Below are 22,276 nucleotides of genomic sequence, written 5' to 3' on the forward strand. Positions count from 1 at the left end.
TATCATTGTCCATGAGTGAGTGAGGGAGCTTATTGCGGGTCTGATAAGAGCTAAGTATTGGTCTGATTCTGTCTGGCTCTGTCTCTACCAGTAAATACGCTGGAAGGCATGCACATGGGATCTCCCCCAGACACACACATAAGTATAGGTGTGTTTGTTCCTCATTCACAAACACCGACCTTGATTCCCTGCTCTGTTTCAGACTCCTCTTGCGGCATGTTGTTGATGCAGCAGCGTCTGTTTTTAGTCACGCCGACGTTTGACCACACTTAAGAAAACACTAAGCCCAGACGGTGATGGACAGCTGGCACTGCCGGCCGGTGTTGGGGAAAGCGTATTAGTTGGCAGAGTTTGACCTTCCGCTCTGTTTCCCCACATTCCTTCGCTTTATAAAAAGATAACAAGGGATTGGACACCGGGAGTTTTTTGGGAAATGAAAGACCCGGAGTGCAAAAACAGGATGGGAATTGGCTTTGGGAGAATGTTTTGATGATGCTAAACAGAGTCTGTAGGGGCAGCCGCTTTGGAGATCATAGTGGGAATTCATGGGCGGATGCCAGGGTTTCCAGAGAGCAAATTTGTTGGCAAGCACAAGGAGTAAAGATAAGGTTCACATGCTGTGCCTGTATGTTTTTAGATGTTTTATCCTATGTTGGTGGACTGACGTTCATTTCCGCATAACCTATCCCCTGTTTCCATGTCTGGAAGGTGGAAATGCCCATCAAAACGGGGAATTCCATGTTGTTCGGATTGGAAAAGCATCTGGGTGTGAAAAGAGAGCGACAAAGCTATAAATATCTGGTTTTCAAGATGTTGTTGACAAGCTAAAAATAATTCATACAATTAGTGTGTACTTTACCCTGACTGTCATGTCCACCTTATTTACCACTCAGATTACTTCTGAAAGCAATTAATTCTCCTGGGTTTTATTTAGGGGTATCAGAGTAAAAGGATCTTGGATACACATGTGTACCACAGTTTTCACATTTGTTTTAAAAAAATATTAAAAGCTAAAACCATTGGTGTTTACATATGCACTACCTTAAAATCCTGGTAAAATACCTTAAAGCCGTTTGGTTTGCTTTGCTTTGTGCACAGGTGGGGAGAAGACAGAGACTATAACGGGACACCAAGAAAGTACTGGGTATGTTGCTTTTTTCCCCCAAAACACAGAGCCACTGCTTTTCATGTTTCTGACCTGAAAAAATTCCTCCCTTGAAGTAAAAAAAAAAAAGAAGTAATCATTGGTTGAAATTGTTTATGGATTTGCTGAATGATGGATTTTATTCTCAGATTGCTGCCAACTCCTGGGGAAAGAACTGGGGCGAGAACGGCTACTTCCGCATCGTTCGGGGAGAAAATGAGTGCGAGATCGAAGCATTTGTGATTGGCGTCTGGGGCAGAATCACTATGGAGGACATGCAGAATCACCACCATCGCCGCAGACACATTTAAAAGAAGACTTTTGTGATTTTGAAACCCCCCACTGTGACCTTTGCTTTTTTTGCTCTGCAGTGGAGAACGCCACTGTGTCCCTTTAACGAACAAACTGTCTGGGAGGGCCACAAAGCTAAAATCTTGCTTTACAGTGGGGGCGTCTATGCAAACACTGTTAATTCACTTCTTCATTAGAACAAACTGCCCAACTTTCTCTGTAGCTCAAGATTAATGTCACCAAAAATATATATACATATATGTTTGAAGCATCTTGATTTTGCCTTGCAGTCTCACACCTCCAAAGACAACACATCCAGAAAAGTCCTGGCATCTGTTGGACCAAGCTCATTTCAGAGACGATCTCAGATGAAGAAGTTCAATTCGCTCCTTTTATCCTTCAGTCTCTGCTAGCTCTAAATATATAATCCAGAGAAACCGGACACTGCAAGCAGAACTGGACGAAGTGGAAATCTGAGAGGCAGATTATCAGGCATCAGTCCCTGTGAGAAGGACACTCCCCTGTTAAGCGATGCAACCTGATAATATATCATAGACGACCCGATGATATTAACCTGTCAGTCATACAAAAGGCAAGGTTTTACCCTTTTCTTTGAATTACAGGGGACACTTCTCAGGCTTCTCACAGTTTCCAAAAAATAAAGAAATCAAGACAACAGGAGTTTAAGGTCATCTCCTATTTTAAAATTGTTCAACATGTCTATGTGCTTGTGAAAGAAGAAACACTTCTAAGTGACATGACCATATTAGGGAAACACCTGGTTGCTTTAGCTCTAATGTAAACCTAAATGCAGCAATTCATTTAGAAATTAAAGCAACAATTCTCGATCCTCACAGTGAAAAGACTGCAGACTGTAATGCCTTAATGAGACAGAGGCAAATCTGAAACAAGTGTCATTGTCTTAATTTACTTGATTCTCTGTACGCTGTTACAGTTTATGTTCAAGATGTTATTTTTTTGTTGCAGTTGTACATTAAAGTTATATTTTATATATGTGTTTTAAGACCAACTGTGTAAAAAATCTTCACATTTCACTTCTGTTTCTTTCCTTTAAAGCTGTTGTGCTTTTGCTACAAACATTTGGATCACATGGCAAAACTGCTGCTAACGTTCCCTCTCTGCCACAGTATTCGTCTGGAAATGTTCTATGTTTTATTCAGGGCCACTCAAGTATTCACAAAACTTTTTACCATTTTTTTTCTTGTCAATATATTTTAACATTTTATGTGAAAGTCCAACACAAACCAGAGCATAATTGTGAAGTAGAAGAACAAGAATATCTGGATTTCTGGAGTGCGTCTTGGCTCAGATTCTCAATTGACTTTAGTATTGGGCTTTGACTAGACCATTGTGACACATTAATTAGTTTTGATTAAAACAATTCCCTTGTAGTTCGAACTGTGTATTTAGGACGGTTGTTCTCGAAGGGGAACCTCAATGACAGTTTCAAATCTGTCCTGCTTCCTCCAGTTTCCATGCTTCTGCTGAAGAAAAGCATCTCTGCAGTATGATACTGCCACCACCATGCTTTACAGTGGCAGCAAATATCCACTTTGATGGAAAAGTGAAGTTCTGGTCTCCTCTGACCAGAGCATTTTCTTCCACTCTTTACACGGCTTCTGGAAAACAGGAACTGTTACAGTTTTCCCTCAGTGGTTTCAATGTTCCCACTCTTCCATACAAGCCAGACTCCAATGGTGAGAAATCCTTTTCATTTGTTTTTTTTGATAGAGGATTAAACAACGCTCTGTAAGATGTTCAGAGAATATTATTTTATTATTTTAACTCATTTTTTAACTTCTCCACATCTTCCTCGCTGGCGTGCTCCTTGGTCTCAATGATGCTGTTTGTTTACTAATAAACATCTGATGTTTTCACAGAACAGTTTAGATTTATACTGAAATTGAGTAACACTCAGGTGGACTCCATTTCATCAGATGACTCCTGCAGTTAATTAGTCATGCTTTATTTTATTCATGGGTATCAGAGTAAGGAGGGGTGAAACATAAATGTTTCTTCCACCACATAAATATGCATTGATCTGTCAAAATCCCAACAAAATTTAGGTTTGTGGTTATAATGTAGAAAAACAGTGACAAAGTTCAAGGGGTTTGAATGTTTCACTGTATGTAAAACAACTTCAACAAAAAGCAGACAAAAGTCACACCGGCCTTTCTTTTTTTAATCTTTTAAAAGTTCCTTTATCTTTATTTCTTCTTTATTCGGCTTCACCAGACTTGAAAAGGAAAGCTCAGTTAGTTATTAACTTGTTTCTTAGATTACATCCTGGGCCAGCTTCAGCTTTGTCTTCAAAAGATATTTCTCTCTCATCATGTCTTGTGATCTTTAAGGTCTTTCCGTCTTTGCTTCAGGCATGAATGGGCAGAAAGATGTAAAAGCACAGAGAAACGTCTGGATGGACAAGCAATGTGTAATGCAGCGCAAAATGGAGGGATTACTAATAGGACGGTTGCCTGTCTTTTCCTGAATCTGTGTGTTTGTGTTGAAAAGAGCAAAGTCAGAAACAGATGAAAAGCTGCTAAAACATCTCTGAAAAAGCTTCGGCCTTACACTTAGTGAAACTTCTTTATGCTCTTCAAACTATTAAAAAAAAGTTGTTTCAAAAGATGAACTGATATGAAAGTAGAAAAACTCAAGAAATTAGGATTTGACCAAAACTGGAAAAGTAAAATCTCCACAGTTTTTTACAGATATAATTTATAATAAATATTGAGGGGAAAAATTCTCCTCTCCTTTCCTTATGCTTGTATTATTGCTGATTTCCCTTTTTTTCCTCCTAAATGTTGTCCATAGCTGCATCCCATCACTTGTAGAATCCCTTGGTAGCTTCAACGGACGTACACCATAAAGTTGTACATTTGGAGTGAAATAATCCATATCTGTCTCATTTGTGTGTTGGCTTTATTTATGGCGAGATGTGTAAATTATATTCTTTTATTTGTGCAATGCTTTAACATCTGTCTTTTGTTCGTTGTGCACTTGGAACAATCCCAGATTAGTGTTCAAATCCTCAATAAATGTCTTTCTAAAACCAGCTCTGATCTGACTGCAAGAAATATTCATTTCAGATTTTTTTAGACATAGATATAGATTATCCAGTGGAAAATCTCTCTGCGTGCATGTTTTTGTAGTGAATAGTAACAGGAGGGGATGGGTGATGGATGTGTGGGCTGAGGACAGTTTTCATAAGTCCTGCTCTGTCAGCGTCACGTTCCATCACCAAAAGCAAAAACTCCAGAGAAGAACCACGGAAAAAAAACTTTTAAAAACTTGGATTATACAGTCTAGTAATCCAAGTCTTTAAATGACTACATTCATGTAATGAATGAAGACTGAATACTATGTTGCATTGTACTTAATAAGAAGGAAACCAAACAGATTTAAAACTATTCAGTGAATGAGCAATATCAGGTGATGTTTGGGATGTTGGACAAAAATCTTAATTTGTGTAAAATCCACCTAAATATCAAAATTTGGTTTTCCCCCTTAGTCCTTTCAGATGTTGATACAAAATACAGCATATTCATGTTTTATTGCAGAGTCATTATCTGAAACAATAAAAAAAAATCTTTCATTTAGGTGATTTTATATGTGGGGGGGGAAAAAATCCCATGTTCATTGTTTTTACAAAAATCACTAGTGCCACAATCAGGGTCGCTGCTGACAGTTCCGATTAGTTAATTGTATCTGAAAAATGTGGTAATGCGTTGGTCACTGTTTAGCAAAGTGTTGAAAATCCTTCATTTAGTAATCAATAAGTTCCTATTCTTCTCAGGCAGCCAACATCTCTGTTTAACTTCCATACAAAGTAAAAAGGTCAGAACAAATGGTTAACAAAATCAGCCAAAGTTTATGTTTTCAATCTGAGCTTTCTTTTATTCTTTTTTCCAATTATATATAAAACCATGTAAAATATTGGTGTATTTAAAGTGCTCTCAATATTTGTAGTCGCAGAATCTTTCCGCTTTTTCACAACAGTGGAAAGATTCCACTTTCTCTAACGCCTGAATTTATCGCGTTCTTTTTTTTTTGTTAAAACATAGAATGTTTTATACTCTTACATTTTTACAAACTCTGCATTAAATGAAATGTCACTCGTGATTTGAGCAGAGATAATTAAAAATAAATTGTGAAGTTTCCCTTTCCTAAGATCTGACCTTTGTGGATGATTTAAAATGCCATGTTAAAGACTCCGGACAACATTAGAAAGCTTATCTCTTTCCAGCAGCCTCTTCAACCAAATATGGAAGCTGAATCTTTCTCCAGACTTGTTTACATTTCTGTCATTGTTTCTGCATCACAAAGTAGTCAAAGCATTCATTACATCAGCTGCAGCTCTTTTCTTCCTTGCTAATGAAGAGGATTAGCGAATACCAAGAAAAAGGAGGAAACGGTATTCAGTGACAAAGGGTAGTTAGACAATCAGTAGCGGGAGCCCTCCGCCCAGGTTCCCCGGCCTTTGGCTACATTTTTTTGCTTGCCATCAATCTTCGTCCAAAGCATCGTCTGTCGAGGAAAATGATAAGGAACATCCTGCTGGGTGGAAGGTAAACCCCTTCCCATGAAACTCACAGCTTTATACGGCTGATTATGACTTTTGTCAGCTTCTCAAGGAAAAAATTCATGAGACAAACATACAGCCCTCAGAAATTTGCCATTTTTAATTCAAATTATAGAATGAATGCTCTCTCAAAGTTTTTTCTGCATGTATAAGACAAGTATCTATCTGTGTTGTTACACCATATCCAGTTAAACAAATTCACATTTTCGCCATACAGGAATGATGAACAATCTTCTTTCTGTAACATGTTTATTATCTTAGTCAATGCAATATTCAAATCAATTGTGTTAAGCAAAGGAAGAGCGTGTGGTCAGCTGTGTTAGTGCTGCCACCTGCTGGCAAATAATGCCTTAAGTTTGTCAATGTTGAGCATTCCTAGAATAAAAACTGTGTTCCCGCGTCCTTTCATAAACAAGTCGAGTAGACCACCAAAGACCTGCGAGAGCATCTCCATCAGATGTTGCATCTTCATTGGATCAGTCGTGACTCCCCTGATGCTTCCTGCTTGTCGATCCAAACTAAGAGTTCTCTGTGTTCTGGAGACATCTAGCGTGGCCCAGTTCCTCTCCGGAACTCACACATTCTGTAGGCGCATATGTAGAAAATACCTGCAAGAGACCGCACTTATAACGGTGTGGCAACTTTAAACTTTGCAACAACCTGGCTGTTAATGCTGCCTTTTTTTTAGAGTGAAACATGGAATTTGTTCTGAGAATTAAGCTTTTAGATGGTGTTGCATTTCGTCATTTCACACCTGCAAAGAAGGTCATCAGCATGGCCACCCAGCCCAAGATGTAGGACCAGGAGAAACGCCAGTCGCCGAAGCGCTTTCCCAGGAAGTTCACCGTCACACCAGTGTAGATTGCCATAGCCAGCAGCACAAAGAAAGCTGAGAATCAGACAGTTCGTGTCAGTCATACTCTACATTTAAAAAACATTGACTGTGTCTTTTGCTCTATAGGCAAATGATGGAAACCCACTGGAGATAAAAAACATGATTCCTGCAGCAAAGGAGCGGTTGAACCTTTCGAAGGAGGAGAAGTGTGAGAAGGACATGATGCCGGCGATGATGCCTGCGAAGCATGACATTCCCGACAGGATCATGAAGGCTCTGGTGGCATTCCAATAAGCTGGAAGGAACAGGTAGAAATCTTATTTCATTATTATCACCAAACAATTTTATGCACTTACTGGTGTTCCATTGTACAACCATTAGCACACGAAAACAAGGCAGCATTTCTCTTTGTGTTTCTCAAAAGAGAAACTAAAGGAAATAAAAAAAAAAACATTTACAGTAAGTGCAATAACATAAAGTGCATAATCATGACAACAGGTCAGCAGTTTAACAAAGCGAGACAGTCTGGTGGTTCTGCTTTTGATCCTGTGGCACCATGTGCCTTAGGGCAGAAGTTCAAAAACCAGAAGAGATATTCCATTGACTCTTTCAGTTCCCCTCACTACCCACTGCAAGGCCCTCTTGTCTGCCATATTGCAACTGGATCGCAACAGCAAGGTGAGAAGCACACAAACACAAACACACACACTGCTTATGCACACACTTAGACACATATGCACTGGGGTGGAAAGGACATACTTGGACGGTAAAGTGTACAAAAACTTTCATTGATCAAATATAATGAGTCAATAATCACCTAATTGGAACAGGAACCCGTTTTGTCATCTAACCAACCAATATGACCTTATTGGCCCATCATTTCTCTGCTGAACTGAGCCATTGTGTTAGCATTTTTTGTTCAGTCCCCATTGTTTTAATAACAGAAAAGAATCAACAAATACAGTTTTTATAACTTAACATAACTTTACACCAAAGACAAAAATGTACCAGGGGCACCGGGTGGTTCAGTTAGAAGAACAGGCGCACCGTGTGTGGAGGCGGTAGTCCTCGACCCAGTTTCCTGAGTTTGAATCACGATTTCCGTCCTTTTGCTGCAGGTTTTCTCTTTATCTGATTTGCTGACCAATGAATGCCACTAAAAAAATCACCCAATATCCTTGTTGGTGCAAATTCTTTAAACTCTTGTGCTTGGATAATAAATGCCTGATTATTTGTTTTAAATATGAAGATTCTTTGCTTTTTCTTTGAATTGTTTCAAAAGTGCCTGTATTATCAATGCATCTGCAGAAAACTTCAGAACTTAAATGAATGTTATTAAACTCAGAAGAGACACAAGAAAGTTTGAAAAGTACATTGAAATAAGGATTCACCAAACATATTCTTCATTGAAGATGACTGAAAACATTCTGAAAAAAATTGTCACAATTCATGCCTTAAAGTGTTAAAATTTTGAACCTGGAAATGATCTTACCTATGCTGTCGGTCTGCATGTAGCACTTGTTGGACATGCAGTACCGCCAGAGACCCTGGTGGGCGTAGTTTCCAGACAGACGATACTGCATCCAGTAGTCCGTGGCGGTGGAGACCACCAGCAGGATGTTGCCCACGATGGCACAGAACAGGCCCCCACCCATGAAGCTGTACATCTTGAGCTGAGACAACGGGGCCACTGCAGAGGAACTGTGCAATAACAAACACATCGTAGACACCAGCTTGAAACTTAATACATTTTAACAACTTATTATCCAAGACTTGTGATGGAAAGGCTGGGAAAAAGGGACAAATAAAGCAAAAACCCTTCTTAGCATAAGCCAGCAGAGGAGCAGTTTTCAAAAAAAGATCTAAGCTATAGAACAAAACATGAGAAATACGTGTTGATATTTGAGGAAGGTTTGGTACCCGTTGTTAAAAGAGTCAACCCCAAAGTCAGTCATTAAAATTAGAAAAATGTTTCCTGCATATCAACCTCTAATAATTACACCCAACGCTGCATCTCCTCTAGAATCTGTGAGAAAACATTATCAGTGCACATAAGATTTCCAGAAAATACGTTTACCTCTGCTTTACTGGAGACATTGCTAAAACAAACCTAATAAAACGCTACTATTATGATGCTGCAGCTTGTTCCTCGTCCGAACCCTCACAGGCATTTGCTCATGAGTACAATGAGGTTAAATCTGACTCTGCAGGCCTCTGTCCAATCAAACACAGGTAGGGAAACCCACTCAGATACACTCTCTTACCTTGATTCTGGAAACGTACGCTCTCTACTTCCCACCTTGCAGAGGTAAAGAATGAAAAACAGAGTGGGTTGTTGCTCTCTTTGGGAGGGGGCTACCAGGAGAGCGAGAGAGAGAGGGAGAGTTTCACAGACAATATACATGCAAAAGGTCGACCTCTTTTCTTTTTTTGTTGATGGAGGCAAAATCCTTTACTGCCCTCAGTCTCCCTGTGGGGGCTGCATTTGAATGAGAACCCTACAGTGCATGTGATTTGTACAGGTTGGTGTATTCCCAACAGGGTTAATGGGGCCTTTGAGAAGGGGTAACGAAGAGGTCCTTACCTTTTTTTTTTTTAGAGAGAGAGGCACATTTGTTTGTTTGTAAATGGTGTACTCTAGAACTGGGGATGTGCATAGGTATGCAGGACCAACTGTGTCAATGCAACTTGCTGAAACAAACACTTTTCTTTCAGCACTGCCTCAATGGGGCGTCACATAAAGGGTGAATGCTCCACAGCATGGGGACAACACAGCAGGGTTTAAAATCTGATAAAACATTTTTAAAAAATAAAAATTCAAATGCACAGCAGCTTCTGCATGTTACTCTAAGAAATACTTTCAGCTACCAATATAACATATGAAAAAGAAATTCCTTTTCAATTGCCACTTTATTGTTGATATTAAATGCTTTTAAGTCTGTCTCCACACTGCAAACTTGTCAAGCCTTTCCTACAAGATGCTTGACGTTTTTGTTCACATGAACAGGAAACAAAGAAACGAAATCCTAATTCCTTGAAAAAATATATTTAATAAGACTGAGTAGATGACAGATAATTGCACAACACAAGCATTTTACTTGTTTTTTTATTTTTTTATTAAAAAGAAGGATAAGACGAGCATACACAATTCATGTAAGTGTTAGCAATAGAAACAACTAAACACAGAAGTCTTGAAGAAAGAGTTATTTTGGTGGATCAGAAAATTTGTAATAACCAAAGAAAGAAAACAGAATAACTCCTGGAACAGTAAGAGCTATTTCCAGGAAATACAAACAGCTAAGCAAAGCAACATTGATCTAGGAATATGTTCTATGAAAAAGAAAAACAAACAGAGGACACACCATTTATAGTGGTGTGTGCATGTCAATGGCTCCCTTTGCTAAGTTCAAAATACCTGAGCTGTAAATAATGAGTCAAGAGTAGCAATTGCTCCATCATTGTCTAAGACTTAAGAGGAGAACTCTACATATGTAATCAAATACCAGTGAGAATACAACATATTAATGTCAGCAACAGTTCTATCAATGGTTCTGTCCATAAAAAAAGGCAAGCACAAATTCTCAGACTATGAGTAAATTTTATTAATTTCACCTATTTTTGAATTAATGTTTATATTTAGAGAGTTCTACTTCTAGTTAGCCAGTGTGAAACTATCAATCTCATATAGTGTTAGTGTTATTTTAACCCTAAATTAGAGCTAAAGGACCAACTCTCCAAAATAGGTTTTGTTTGGTGTGGAGGCATAGACACACAGCAAATGTGCTGGCATCAGTCCAAGACTTTCAGAATCTTCACAGACTGTTAGTAAATGGGTTCATATACTAACAAATGGATTTCAGTAATTTTTTTGTTTCACAACAGAAAGACTCTGGATTACACACTTAGAAACTGAGCTGAGGGATCGCAGACCACATGATCCCTTAAGCCAACTAAAGTCAACTGAGTACATCGAACTGTTGTGGAAACTCTTGTGAAGACGATAGTTTGAAAGGTGTCGATGAACAAAGATATTCTCCAAACAAAAGGCTACATTTCTGTTTCATTTCTTCATTGAATTAAAGTGAAGCAATTAGAAAACTTCATGTTTAACCCACAGCTGAGTATGAATTAGATCATGCTGACTGTTTTTTTTAATACTCACTTTGAGAATTTGAAAAGGCCTATTTCTATTTTATTCATATGATGATTTGTGGGTTTTAAAATAGCTTTCAGTATTGGTTTATCTAAAAATATAATTATTTCTATCTAAACAGACAACATGTTAGCTTTGAAGTGAAGTAAAATCTGGGGGAAGAAATTGTGTAGTGTAGTGGGTCAACATCTGAAATGTTGATTTTCCTGCGCAAACCAAAAAAGGGGAACGTTTTCAGTTCTGATGCAGTTTACAAATAAGATAAATATTTTAAATTCAAGGAAAGTGGTGTATACAATTTCTTGGCCGATTGATTACTGCATCTTTAATACAAGTATAATTAGTTGTGTTTTTAATGTTTTTGTTATCTTCAAAATTTGTAGTAGTAAGTTGTCGATGTGATTTGCACTTCAGAGGCGCCGTATTTACTAAATGCATTCATTGAAAAACAATAGTTCAGATTAGTGGTTTAAATTTGGTCAGTTTCCTTAAATTTTAATATTCGAATAAATCCCTCTATTATTATTTTTTTTTTTATTATTTTGTGAACTTTTAACCGATGAACTCGTACAGGAACTACTCGGACCGACTGGGTGGGTGAGAAAAAAAGAAAAAAAAAACACACGAGACCTCCTGGTTTGAACCGGAAGTGAAAGTTAGATCCGAGCTGTTCCATCGGCGGAGTAAAGATGGCTGAGCAAGGCGCCGCAGATCTTGGTAACAACAATAATAATAAACCCGAAGCCTCCGAGGGGACGATTATCAAGGTCACAGTGAAAACACCCAAGGACAAGGAAGAGATCGCCATCGCAGAGGACGCTTCTGTCACTCAGGTTGGTCGGATGCTGTTCATCGTTGCGCTCTAACGTCATGCCCACAACTTCAGCTAGGAAGCTAAACCATTAGCATGTATCACTACTCTTACCGGCTAACTGGGGCTGCTGGGAATGAAAGCGGCTGTGTGAAATCGAAATACTATTGGTTAGGTTGCCATTTGGTCGGCAACCATTTCGTTGTAAATATCCCACTCTACGAAACGACCGCGCTAAGATTTGGAAATTGCTAACCGGCTAGCCAGTCAACTGCTAGCCGGGGAGCTAAGTTAGCCTGTTATTCGGACCAACTATGTAGCTGAACAAGTGTCAGCTGACGAGTACGCGCTTACTGTGCTAACTGCGAGAAGCAATAACATTCCAACAGAACCATGGAAGTGGTTACATAAAACTGGTCCGTCGTGTATCGCTTTCATTTCCTACTTCAGCTCCACAGCCTGATAAAAAGTCGAAGCTGTCTTTCAGTCTAGAACATTCTCATTGCTGCTCCTGAGTCATTCAGGCTACTTGGGGATTTCTACTATCCTCAGTGCTCCTGTTGGCTTGGTGACGGATTCACCTGGAAAAGCAAGGCACTCTATGTAATCACATTCAATGCGGTGTGCACTAATGTTGGCTCCTCTTGTGCAGTAATACGTGTTTATATGTGTTTATGTTTTGGGGGTATTATTACTTCTGTTTGAAAGTATGTTTTAGCTTTATTTAATAAATGTAACATTACAAGTAATATGGATGGAGAAAATAAATGACTTGTTAAGATGATGTCCAAAGGAAATTCAAATGTGCCACGTTTTTTTCCCCATTAAGCTCTTTTGAAGTTATTTAGTGGAAACAAAGCAACATGCAGTGTTTTATGGAGGTACCCTACACAAAATTAATGTAAATTGACCATATTGAACACATATTTTGGAACATTTTAGACTGAATTAAGCCTCAACCAACATCAAGGTGTTGTAAAAAGTTGCGATTTCACAAATGTCGCATTTTTTTCCATCATACTCATCCTATCATCCAGACTGGAGTTTTCTCCAAGCTGCAGAGCTGACCCTCCCCCATCTGTTGCTGAATACTGCAGGCCAGCAGACTGAGTAAAGGCTACCATGCTTTCACTTTGTAAGCAGGGATAATTGTATTAGCTTTTACTGAACCACGAGCAACAAAAGTACAACTAAATTTTCAACTACCGTAAATTTTCACTTAAAAAGTGTTAACATTATTATAGCCATGATGGTGAATGTGTCTTGTTTTAAATTAAAGCAGATGGATCATATTGTGATTTATTTATTTTGGTGTAATTATTGCAAAACTATTATTTTAAGTCAATGAGAAAATGATGGTGAACTGTGACTAACTTCAGCACAGCGTTTTGCTCACAGATGCAAAGGATTAGTCTAAATGCTACATCTTTTGACTGTGGCCAAGATTTGTTAGACCAAGTCTTGCTTTGTTATTTGTGACTCCAGGTCATTCTGCCCTCTTGAAAATCCGTACCTCCATTTTATATCCAAACCTGGCAATTTTGTCCCTTCTTGCTTACATTTCACACCTGTAAACAAACACTTTTAAACCCAGGCACTTCTACAACTCTGTGTCAGGTGTTTTCTAGGTGTTTTCATGAATTTCAAAGAGATAAACAGTCATAAAATTCTAAAAACACATTTATAATTACATTTATGTACTAAAGCAATTTGTATCGCATCCTGTTTCCATTTGGTTTCTTTAAATCATAAGACTCCAAAGCGGTGCAAAATGTCTGCAAGGCAGGTATGAATTGGTACAAAGCATTTTTTTCTCAAACCGAACTCGGTGCGAAAATTATTTAAACTGCAAAAATATAAAATGGCCAAGGTAACAAACAATCTGGACCTTTTCTGGCTGTTAGATGTTTTTCAACCAAACATCTTAACAAAGCTGTGTATGGATAACCAGAAGACAAAGTTGATACAGTTCAATTTTCTTCCAGTATTTTTCATTTCTATCGTGGTCATAGAGAGAAAAGCACATTTTTCTGTATTTACCTTCTGACTGTTTTTATGTGCTCATACCAAGCAGATGGATAGACATAAAAGATATTGAATACTTTTCCAACATACTTCCATATGTCATCATGATGAATAATTAACATTTACTTATACGTCTCACCACTGGCTTATATATTAGAATCCAGGCATCTACATTGTTTCTCTGTGCGAATATGCTCTGCTGTGTTTTATTATAATTAATTCTCTGAGAATATACTCACTATTTATAAAAAGTCAAAGTCACTGTTTTAAATATTCAAACAGATTAGATCTCAAGTTATCTTTAGAAAAGTGTGGGGGGAAAAAAATACAACACATGCTTAGAAAATGACCAGAACATAAAAATGTTTTGAAACATACAGTTACTGGATTGAAGTGTAACTAGGAAGATTTTACATACAAAGCATAACAAAAAAATAGGTTTGCAAAGTTACATCTGATGAAAATGTAAAGAATAATGTCTGTTTAGACAGACATTGTTAGGATTGTTGGTTGTATTTAGGGAAAGACTACCACACCAAACCAGCCCAAAGAGCTCGTTAAATCTGTCAAGCACAGCGATGCGGGGATTTGTTTTGTTCCCACAAACGGTAGAATCCTTGCAGTCACTGAGTCGGTGATTAACTAATTCCTCCGTAACCCAAATGTCCAGGGCTGACAGGTAGCATTTGGATAAAATCGGATCATGTAAAAGGACAATGAACTCAAAACCAGCAGCAGCAAATCTGCAGCAGAACGGGTAAAAAAAAAAAAGTATCAAGGTGTCGCAATCGCTCAGTCAAAGTCCAGATCTCAGCCCCTACATGCTGAGGGCGACATTACGAGAGCCGTGCATGAATAACCATTGAATAAATAAATAAATGACTGGCTGAAGATCTAAATCAACAAAGCCAAAATTGTTAAAAAAAATAAAATAAATAAAAATACAGCATCAGTCTGATGAGATCAAACCTGTTGCTCTTTATTCTAAGGTACTTTGGTTTTAATGTGTTTTTCATTGGATGTTATATTTTTTAACCTAAAGATTTGATAAACACTAGATGTATTTTTTTAGTATAGGTTTTATTATAATATTGTTCATGATTTGTTTTGTCTTCATCCCAAGGAAAACTAATAACTATAGTGTCTAAACTGCAACTGCATAAATATTGAAGGCCTTAATACTTCCTGCCTTAAGGTTTTTGTGAAACCTCTGCGTGGATTCACTTCATGTTTATTGTTTTTCATTAGTTTGGAATTAGATGAAAATAAAAACAAAATAACCTTGATTTATTTTTTACTTTAAGTCAACTTTATGTAACATTTAATTTCTTAATGTCTGCAAAACACCTAAAAAATGTGGGCCTGATGTAAGATTCTCTTGCAAGGAGAGCTTTAATTTGATGGTGTTCCACTATTTCACCACTAGATGTCACTAATGCTCACTGGGATAATCCGTTTTATTATAAACGGCAGGAGCCCTTACAGCAAAATAGGACAGCAATAAGAATAATATTTTTGTACTCTAAAAACTTTCATATAGAAACACAACAGACATAACAGGAGTGTTCACACGAACAGAAAAAAAGTGACTAAAAGTTTCAAATAAGGCCATAGAATGAACTATTGCAAGGTTTCCCCCCCAGACAACTTGCTAAGCCCGGTGGTTTGGCGCTGGGGCAGCCCGTTGTGTTTTTGAGTTTTAAAGTTGACAGGAAATTTTAAAATATCACTTGATAATTATGTGTTATTAAAAGATTGGAAGATTAATACATGAACACCAACTGTAAAGTCTTAAAAATGCAAACATTTTAAAAAGACTTTTTTTTTAAAAAAAAGCAATGCTTAGCCTGGTGGGGGCACAAGTAAAGCCTTGTGGCCCGCCAGGCTTAAAATACACTGGGGGAAACCCTGTACTCGGCTTAAGCTGATATGTTTAGCTTTAGCACAAATGCCGTAGTTTTGAGGTATTTTCATTTATTTTTTTTTAAAGAACAAAAACAACCAATACAAATCAGTAGTTTACAAGAACTTTAGAACTCCATATTTTCCCTACAAATTACTTTGGTCACTCTCTATCTCTGGTATTATTAAAAATACCTAGAGTCATAACAATGGTATAAAGCAGCGCCTTTAGTGGTCGACACTGCGACTTTTCAAACCAGCTTCGGATTAACAACTAGCACATGCCTGGCCTCAAACCATCAACAAGTAGTCATTTCCATTAGCCATTCAAAACATTATTGGTCTACCTGAAAACATGTTTTTTCTTCCATGCAGAAATCTTACCTGGTTTTATTTTTTTATGTCTTCCAGTTTAAAGAGGAGATCTCGAAGCGGTTCAAAGCCAAACAAGACCAGTTGGTTTTGATTTTTGCAGGGAAGATCTTGAAGGACGGTGACAGTCTCAGCCAGCATGGCATCAAAGATGGCCTGACAGTTCACCTGGTCATTAAAACAGCGCACAAGTAAGGACACTTTTTTTGTTTTGTTATTGTTTTTTACAAAACTTTCTGATTCACTGAAACAGTTGACCAGCTTTGACAACTTGAGTTTAACTTTTTTTTCTCTCTCTTTAAATTCCCTCTGTAGGGCAGCAGATGGCGGTAGCACCTCAGCCTCTAGTTCAACCTCCAACCAGGGAGGCAATAGCACCACCTCTAGTCCAGCTGCCAACCCTGCCCCCACAACAGTCCCCACCGGGTCTGGCCACACACCCACACAGACGCCCAACATAATGAGTGAGTCCGCCTGTGGGTTGTTCTAATTAAAAACACTATTCTTGCCAAAGATTACTTCGCTAAGTCATCGCTTATCCCCTGCAGGTGGCTTCGGAGACCTGGCCAGTCTAGCTGGTCTGGGCATGGGCTCTGCTAACTTCATGGAGCTGCAGCAGCAGATGCAGCGGCAGCTCATGTCCAACCCGGAGATGCTCTCCCAGATCATGGAGAACCCGTTGGTGCAGAACATGATGTCCAACCCCGACCTGATGAGGCAGATGATCATGGCCAACCCACAGATGCAGCAGCTGATGGAACGCAACCCTGAGATTTCCCACATGCTCAATAACCCTGAACTCATGAGACAGGTGAGGGGAAAATGCCCTAAAGGGCCTGGAGAACATTCAGATTTTATTCATTCGACATGTAGTTAGTTGTGTGTTTCATCTAAATCTCAATCTGCTTTGCTTTCTTCTCCCTTTTGTCCTGCCTCTCAGACCATGGAGCTCGCCAGGAACCCAGCCATGATGCAGGAAATGATGCGAAACCAGGACCGCGCCCTGAGCAACCTGGAGAGCATTCCAGGAGGTTACAATGCCTTGAGGAGGATGTACACAGACATCCAGGAGCCCATGTTCAGCGCAGCCAGAGAGCAGGTCTCTGTGAGGAACCTTTATACATCCCTGTTTCTATCTCTCTTCACTTTATTGTGACTTAAATCCTGTGTACTAAACTGTATTTAAAATGGTTTTTTTTAATATATATAGTTTGGAAACAACCCGTTCTCAGCTCTTGGTGGAAACTCTGACTCTGGCGCTCAGCCGTCGCGGACAGAGAACCGAGAGCCTCTGCCCAACCCATGGGGGCCTCCGAATTCTTCAAACCCCTCTGAGAGCGGAGGGGGAACCACAGGAAGCACTAGCACTTCGGGAGCCACCAACCCAAGTGTGTCCAACCCTCTTGGCGTCAATCCTGGGAGTCTGGGAAATGGTATGCTGGAGACATTTGCTGATGTTGCATTTGATAAAGATAGAGAGAGTTCTCCTGATAATAAATCTCAGCACCAGTTTTTCTTACATTCTGTCACAAAGTGCTGTTGTGACTTTGTCAGGAGAAGGAAGGTTAAGCTAATATTATAATAACCATATCTAAATATGTGTGCCTTATTCTCAACACTTCATGTTATTGTTTGAAGCTTTTGTTTTGGACTAAGAAAGGAAATGACACTTAGCCTTTTGTAATAAGAGTTAGCTAATAAAGCAGCTAGAAGCTAATGTCAGGGTAGTTAGCATCTGCTTCACAGCTTCCTATCGGTGCTAAACTAAATCACCTTTTTAATGACTCTGGGCTTTATTCTATTTAGTTTTGCAATAAGCAGTTTTTTAAACCAGATTAGAACGTTTGAAACATTTATTCTATTTGTGAAAACAAAAACAGGCCTTTTTAATCTTTTGGCTGTAGGGCTATACCAAAAAGAGACAGTAAAAGCAATAATGATTCGACTGGTCAAACCTGATTCGGAATATTCTCCCTTAACCGCTTATTGTTAGAAAAAGTATTTAATTTGTGAAGCTTTCAGTTGTAAAAAGACAAACTGGGGATTATTCTAAAGTCTTTTGTCGTTCCTGTGAATCCAGTGTTCGGTATCGTCTTTGTCTCCTGGGCTCAATGTATTGCTACACCCCTATTTAGTTACGTTCACTAGTGGATGTGTTTGTTTTGTCCTGCAGGCATGTTCAACAGCCCCGGCATGCAGAGTCTACTCCAACAGATCTCCGAAAACCCTCAGCTGATGCAGAACATGCTGTCTGCGCCGTACATGCGCAGCATGATGCAGTCACTGGCTCAAAACCCAGAGTTAGCCTCACAGGTGAGGATCATAAAGTCATAGATTAAATATTGATATTCTGGACTTAGACACATTTTCTAGAACATTAAAAAGAAAAATATATCTCATCAAGTCTTCATTCTATCCTGTAGCTATATTGGTTTATAGTTTTGGCTCTCTGATATATGCGTTCAACGTTTAACAGAACTGTGTAGGCAGTGTGGACTGCTGCTGGAGCCAAATGACTAATACTTTATTTCTCCCCTCAATCAGGTAATGATGAATAATCCATTATTTGCTGGAAACCCACAGCTGCAGGAGCAGTTCAGATCTCAGCTGCCCATTTTTCTTCAGCAGGTACTGTTTTGGTTTTCATCTAAAACACCATTTTTGAAACTGACTGAAGCAAAACACTCCCTGACCTTATAATCAGGGTTGCTGCAGGACCTCAGCATGTCTTTATTATGTCCTTATTTTCATACTTTGCTGTAAATCACATGTAGTTATGTTTGTTCATTCATACTTTCATCCATCAATACCTTCCCTGCAAAGGAATTTTGCTGTGCCGCTCCTTAAGCTAGCACATTTTTATCTGTTTAAGAAATTAAAGTCCAAATGTTTAGTTACATAAACCTTGAACCAACTTTTTAGTTTGTATTTATTTAAGTTTTGCTATAAAACAAAAAGGTTTTATTTACTGTTATGAAGCCAGATAGCAATGTTTTATTCATTAATTAGATTGAATATTTTTTGAGTGTAAATTAAGTTATTTTTTAGTAATTCATGCAAGTAATTAATTTAAATCGTAAAAAAAAAAATTAAAATCAGAATAAAAAAAATTTAAGTTCTTAAATTTTAGCAATTCAAGTATGTTTTTCTTCTTTTGTATGGTGAAAACTACAATTTAAGTTGTTTTATGACATTTTTTTTGCTTTTGTGTCTTTTTTCTGTGCTTTATACCAATCAATTTAGGGTTCATGTGTTTTGTTCAACATACTACACATGTGTCTGATTGGGGAGAAAATAATTTCATAATTACTAAATTTTTAAAAGGTATTTTCACCTCCAATATCTGAATTCTAAACAGTTTATAAACTTACCATCTTTTGGCTTTAATTTCTCTGGTCTCGTCAGTCACGCTGCTGAAATTTTAACTGCTTACAGTCACCTTTCCTAATTTTCTGCTCCCATTTCTGCCCATCTGTCTCCAGATGCAGAACCCTGAGGCGCTGTCAGTCATGGCCAATCCCCGGGCCATGCAAGCTCTAATGCAGATCCAGCAGGGCCTCCAGACGCTGCAGACAGAAGCCCCAGGCCTTATGCCCAGGTAGGCAGAACGAGACATCACCTGTAGAAACACACATTGCACTTTAACCTAGTGTTTGAATTTAACATTTGTGTTTGTCTTTTTCTTTTGGCCTAGTTTGATGACAAGTGGAATTCCAGGCGTGCCCACAGGAGGCGCCGTTCCCGCAGAGAACCCTGCCTCGTCTCCCAGCAGTGCTGCAACAAACCCTGCTCAGCAGCAGCTGATGCAACAGATGCTCCAGATGTTTGCGGGAGGAGGTGGAAGTGGAGGAGGAAACGGAACGGTACGCGACCACACACACATACTGAAATTGCCTCCATAGTGTGCATGGTGGTGTTTTTTGTTTTTTTGTCTTTCTTCAATCTGTACTCACTGTTTCCATCAGAGCCAAACCCCAGAGGTGCGATTCCAGACCCAGCTAGACCAGCTGAACGCCATGGGCTTCATCAACCGCGAGGCCAACCTGCAGGCCCTCATTGCTACTGGAGGAGACATCAATGCCGCTATCGAGAGACTGCTGGGCTCACAGCCCTCGTAAAGACATACAGTACATATTGACACGCTCATAAACACGCATTTAACACATAACAAACCCAAAATCAACTTCGAACCAACAGAAATTTATGTGTATTGTCCCAAACCTTACAGAAGAAACTTGGGCAAGAACTGAAAGACCCTCATTCTGCATCTGTTCTAAGATCATTCCCTATTTTCTTTTTCCCCCTTTACTACTTTCGTTCGGCACCATCCAGCCAGCTTCACCCACAGAGTTCTGCTGTAGGGGTTGGACTGAACCGCTCTCTCCTCAAAGCGCGTACTGATGTGAAGAGAAAGGGACTCCCGACCAGTTATTGTTATTTTTTTCAACTTATTGTTTCTTTCACGCAAATCTGAAGTAGCGCTCCGTAGGCAAACATTCACGTGATCCAAATGCCACCCGTGCGACGTGAACGGCAGTCGGCTCTGTATCATGCCTGGTTCCTGTCAGACAGGTTGGTGGTTTCTATAAGCTGTGATCCTGAAAGCCAGCAGGGGAACAGACGCTCACAGAAGTTCCAACCGCCTTCCCTCCATCCTTGTCCTCAACATTTTCCACACAGCTGGTTTTTGCCCAACAGCTTTCACTATTTATTGCAAGCGCCTTCCACACTCTCACCCTTCCAAAAGTTATAATTCGTCACTACGGATCAAAGTGCCCACATGTAATCGCAGTGTCTTTTAGGAATTGTTTTTCCTCCTTCTGAGTCGCCGTTGCTTGTCCTGCTGTCCGACTCTGACCAGTGGGACCATGGGTAGTAAAGAGCAGTCTCAGATGGGAGACATGACGTCCCACCTTTGCTGAAATTCTCATTCAAGACTGTAACCATAATCGTTTCTCTCACTCAGCAGCTTCCCTGAAGCACAGGCTGTTGCTGTTATGAATATTAATTTTACAAACCATCTTTAATTTCATTTAAATCGGATCGTTCATCGTCTTATCTCTTCCTGTTTGAGGTGCAGTTAGTACCTAGATATGAAGCTGATTTATTTTCAATTAATTACATGTGGAAATCAACTGAGTCAAAGTATGACATAATGGAAAGGGTGTAAAAAAAAAACAGTGATGGCATCATACTTTGCTCCAGTCATAAAGTCTAGGTTGTGTTATTATTATTATTATTTTTTAAATTCTCAGCATTTGTAGATGTGATGAACTTGGCAACTGCTTCAGTAGCTCTGCTCTGTCTGTTGACCTCAGCTGAATTAAAATAAAGAAATCCATCTCCCAGTTGAAAATGTCGGAACTAACTTTTAACAGTACTGTACTAAAAAAGAAGTAATAAATCATGGTCAAAAACCATTATTCCCTGTCTCATTTTGATTACAGTGTGGTGATGGGCCAGGAATTTTAAAGGTCCCACAATGTTCTGTTTTGTTTTAATGGGAAGTGTGAAATAAAAGATTACATTTGCCTCCAAGTCTGTTTTTAAAGTACATATAATTGAGACTCTCTGTGCAGTCTGGAAAAGTTTGGAAATTGTTTTAATCCTTTTTCCAAATCAGGATATATAGTGCCTTGTAAAAGTATTAGTTCCCCTTTGAGCTTTTTTCACTTTTCGTCACATTAAAACTTCACTGTGTTTCATGTAATCGACCAAAATTGCCACATAACTGTGGAGAAGTGGAAGGAAAAGGGTACATAGGTTTTAAACATTTACAATAAAAAAAAAATCTGAACCGTTTCCATTGCAAATGTATTCACACCTTTTACTGTGGCACTCCCAAATAAAATCCAGTGCAACAGATGTCACCTAGTTTGTAAAAAGTCAATTTCTGTGTCTTAATTTAATGTCAGTATGACTTCATCTGTTCTGTGAAGGCCTCAGAGGTTTGTTGGGGAACAAACCGCATCATGTAGACCAAGGAGATTAAAGGAGAGTATGGTTCTGAAACTATTCCAACTTTAGATTAGAAGACTCTTCAGTCATTCAGCTGAAAATTGAAAGATTACAGCAGGACTGCAGATCAGAGCATCTGCAGAGAGGCCTGTAGTAGCTCTGGGTGAGTTACAGAAATCTGA

The 22,276-nt window shown here is 38.9% G+C and overlaps 4 protein-coding genes across 7 annotated transcripts in view; 3 read left to right on the forward strand and 1 right to left on the reverse strand.

Moving 5' to 3' along the window:
- Positions 1–4,515, forward strand: part of tinagl1 (tubulointerstitial nephritis antigen-like 1) — a 41,654-nt gene extending 37,139 nt beyond the window's left edge. For both annotated transcript variants that reach the window (XM_028036560.1, XM_028036558.1), the window contains 2 exons: positions 1,099–1,144; positions 1,294–4,515. In XM_028036560.1, coding sequence (XP_027892361.1) covers positions 1,099–1,144; positions 1,294–1,455 — 208 coding nt within the window. In that variant the 3' untranslated portion in view covers positions 1,456–4,515. The remainder of the gene's footprint in view (positions 1–1,098; positions 1,145–1,293) is intronic.
- Positions 1–22,276, forward strand: part of aunip (aurora kinase A and ninein interacting protein) — a 954,922-nt gene that overhangs the window by 232,438 nt on the left and 700,208 nt on the right. The gene's annotated exons all lie outside the window — the stretch shown is intronic.
- On the reverse strand, positions 6,124–9,347 carry LOC114156255 (lens fiber membrane intrinsic protein-like). 2 transcript variants are annotated; one of them, XM_028036591.1, is made up of 5 exons: positions 9,138–9,347; positions 8,366–8,574; positions 7,019–7,168; positions 6,793–6,927; positions 6,124–6,646 (listed from the first exon to the last, which is right to left on the reverse strand). In XM_028036591.1, the coding sequence occupies exons 1-5, from the start codon at positions 9,275–9,277 to the stop codon at positions 6,585–6,587; spliced, it is 696 nt and encodes a 231-aa protein (XP_027892392.1). In that variant the 5' UTR covers positions 9,278–9,347; the 3' UTR covers positions 6,124–6,584. The 2 variants fall into 2 exon arrangements, with proteins under 2 accessions (XP_027892392.1, XP_027892393.1); XM_028036592.1 differs by lacking the exon at positions 9,138–9,347 and adding an exon at positions 8,951–9,100.
- Positions 11,669–21,668, forward strand: ubqln4 (ubiquilin 4). Of its 2 annotated transcripts, none has more exons than XM_028036553.1 (11): positions 11,669–11,859; positions 16,176–16,327; positions 16,452–16,600; positions 16,685–16,947; positions 17,077–17,241; positions 17,347–17,569; positions 18,310–18,449; positions 18,681–18,764; positions 19,619–19,734; positions 19,831–19,999; positions 20,102–21,668. In XM_028036553.1, exons 1-11 carry the CDS (start codon positions 11,716–11,718, stop codon positions 20,252–20,254), a joined length of 1,758 nt encoding a protein of 585 aa, XP_027892354.1. In that variant the 5' UTR covers positions 11,669–11,715; the 3' UTR covers positions 20,255–21,668. The 2 variants fall into 2 exon arrangements, with proteins under 2 accessions (XP_027892354.1, XP_027892355.1); XM_028036554.1 differs by having other exon boundaries at positions 11,670–11,859; positions 17,077–17,235.

Source organism: Xiphophorus couchianus, chromosome 13 (assembly GCF_001444195.1).
Source record: "Xiphophorus couchianus chromosome 13, X_couchianus-1.0, whole genome shotgun sequence".
Classification (NCBI taxonomy): domain Eukaryota; kingdom Metazoa; phylum Chordata; class Actinopteri; order Cyprinodontiformes; family Poeciliidae; genus Xiphophorus; species Xiphophorus couchianus.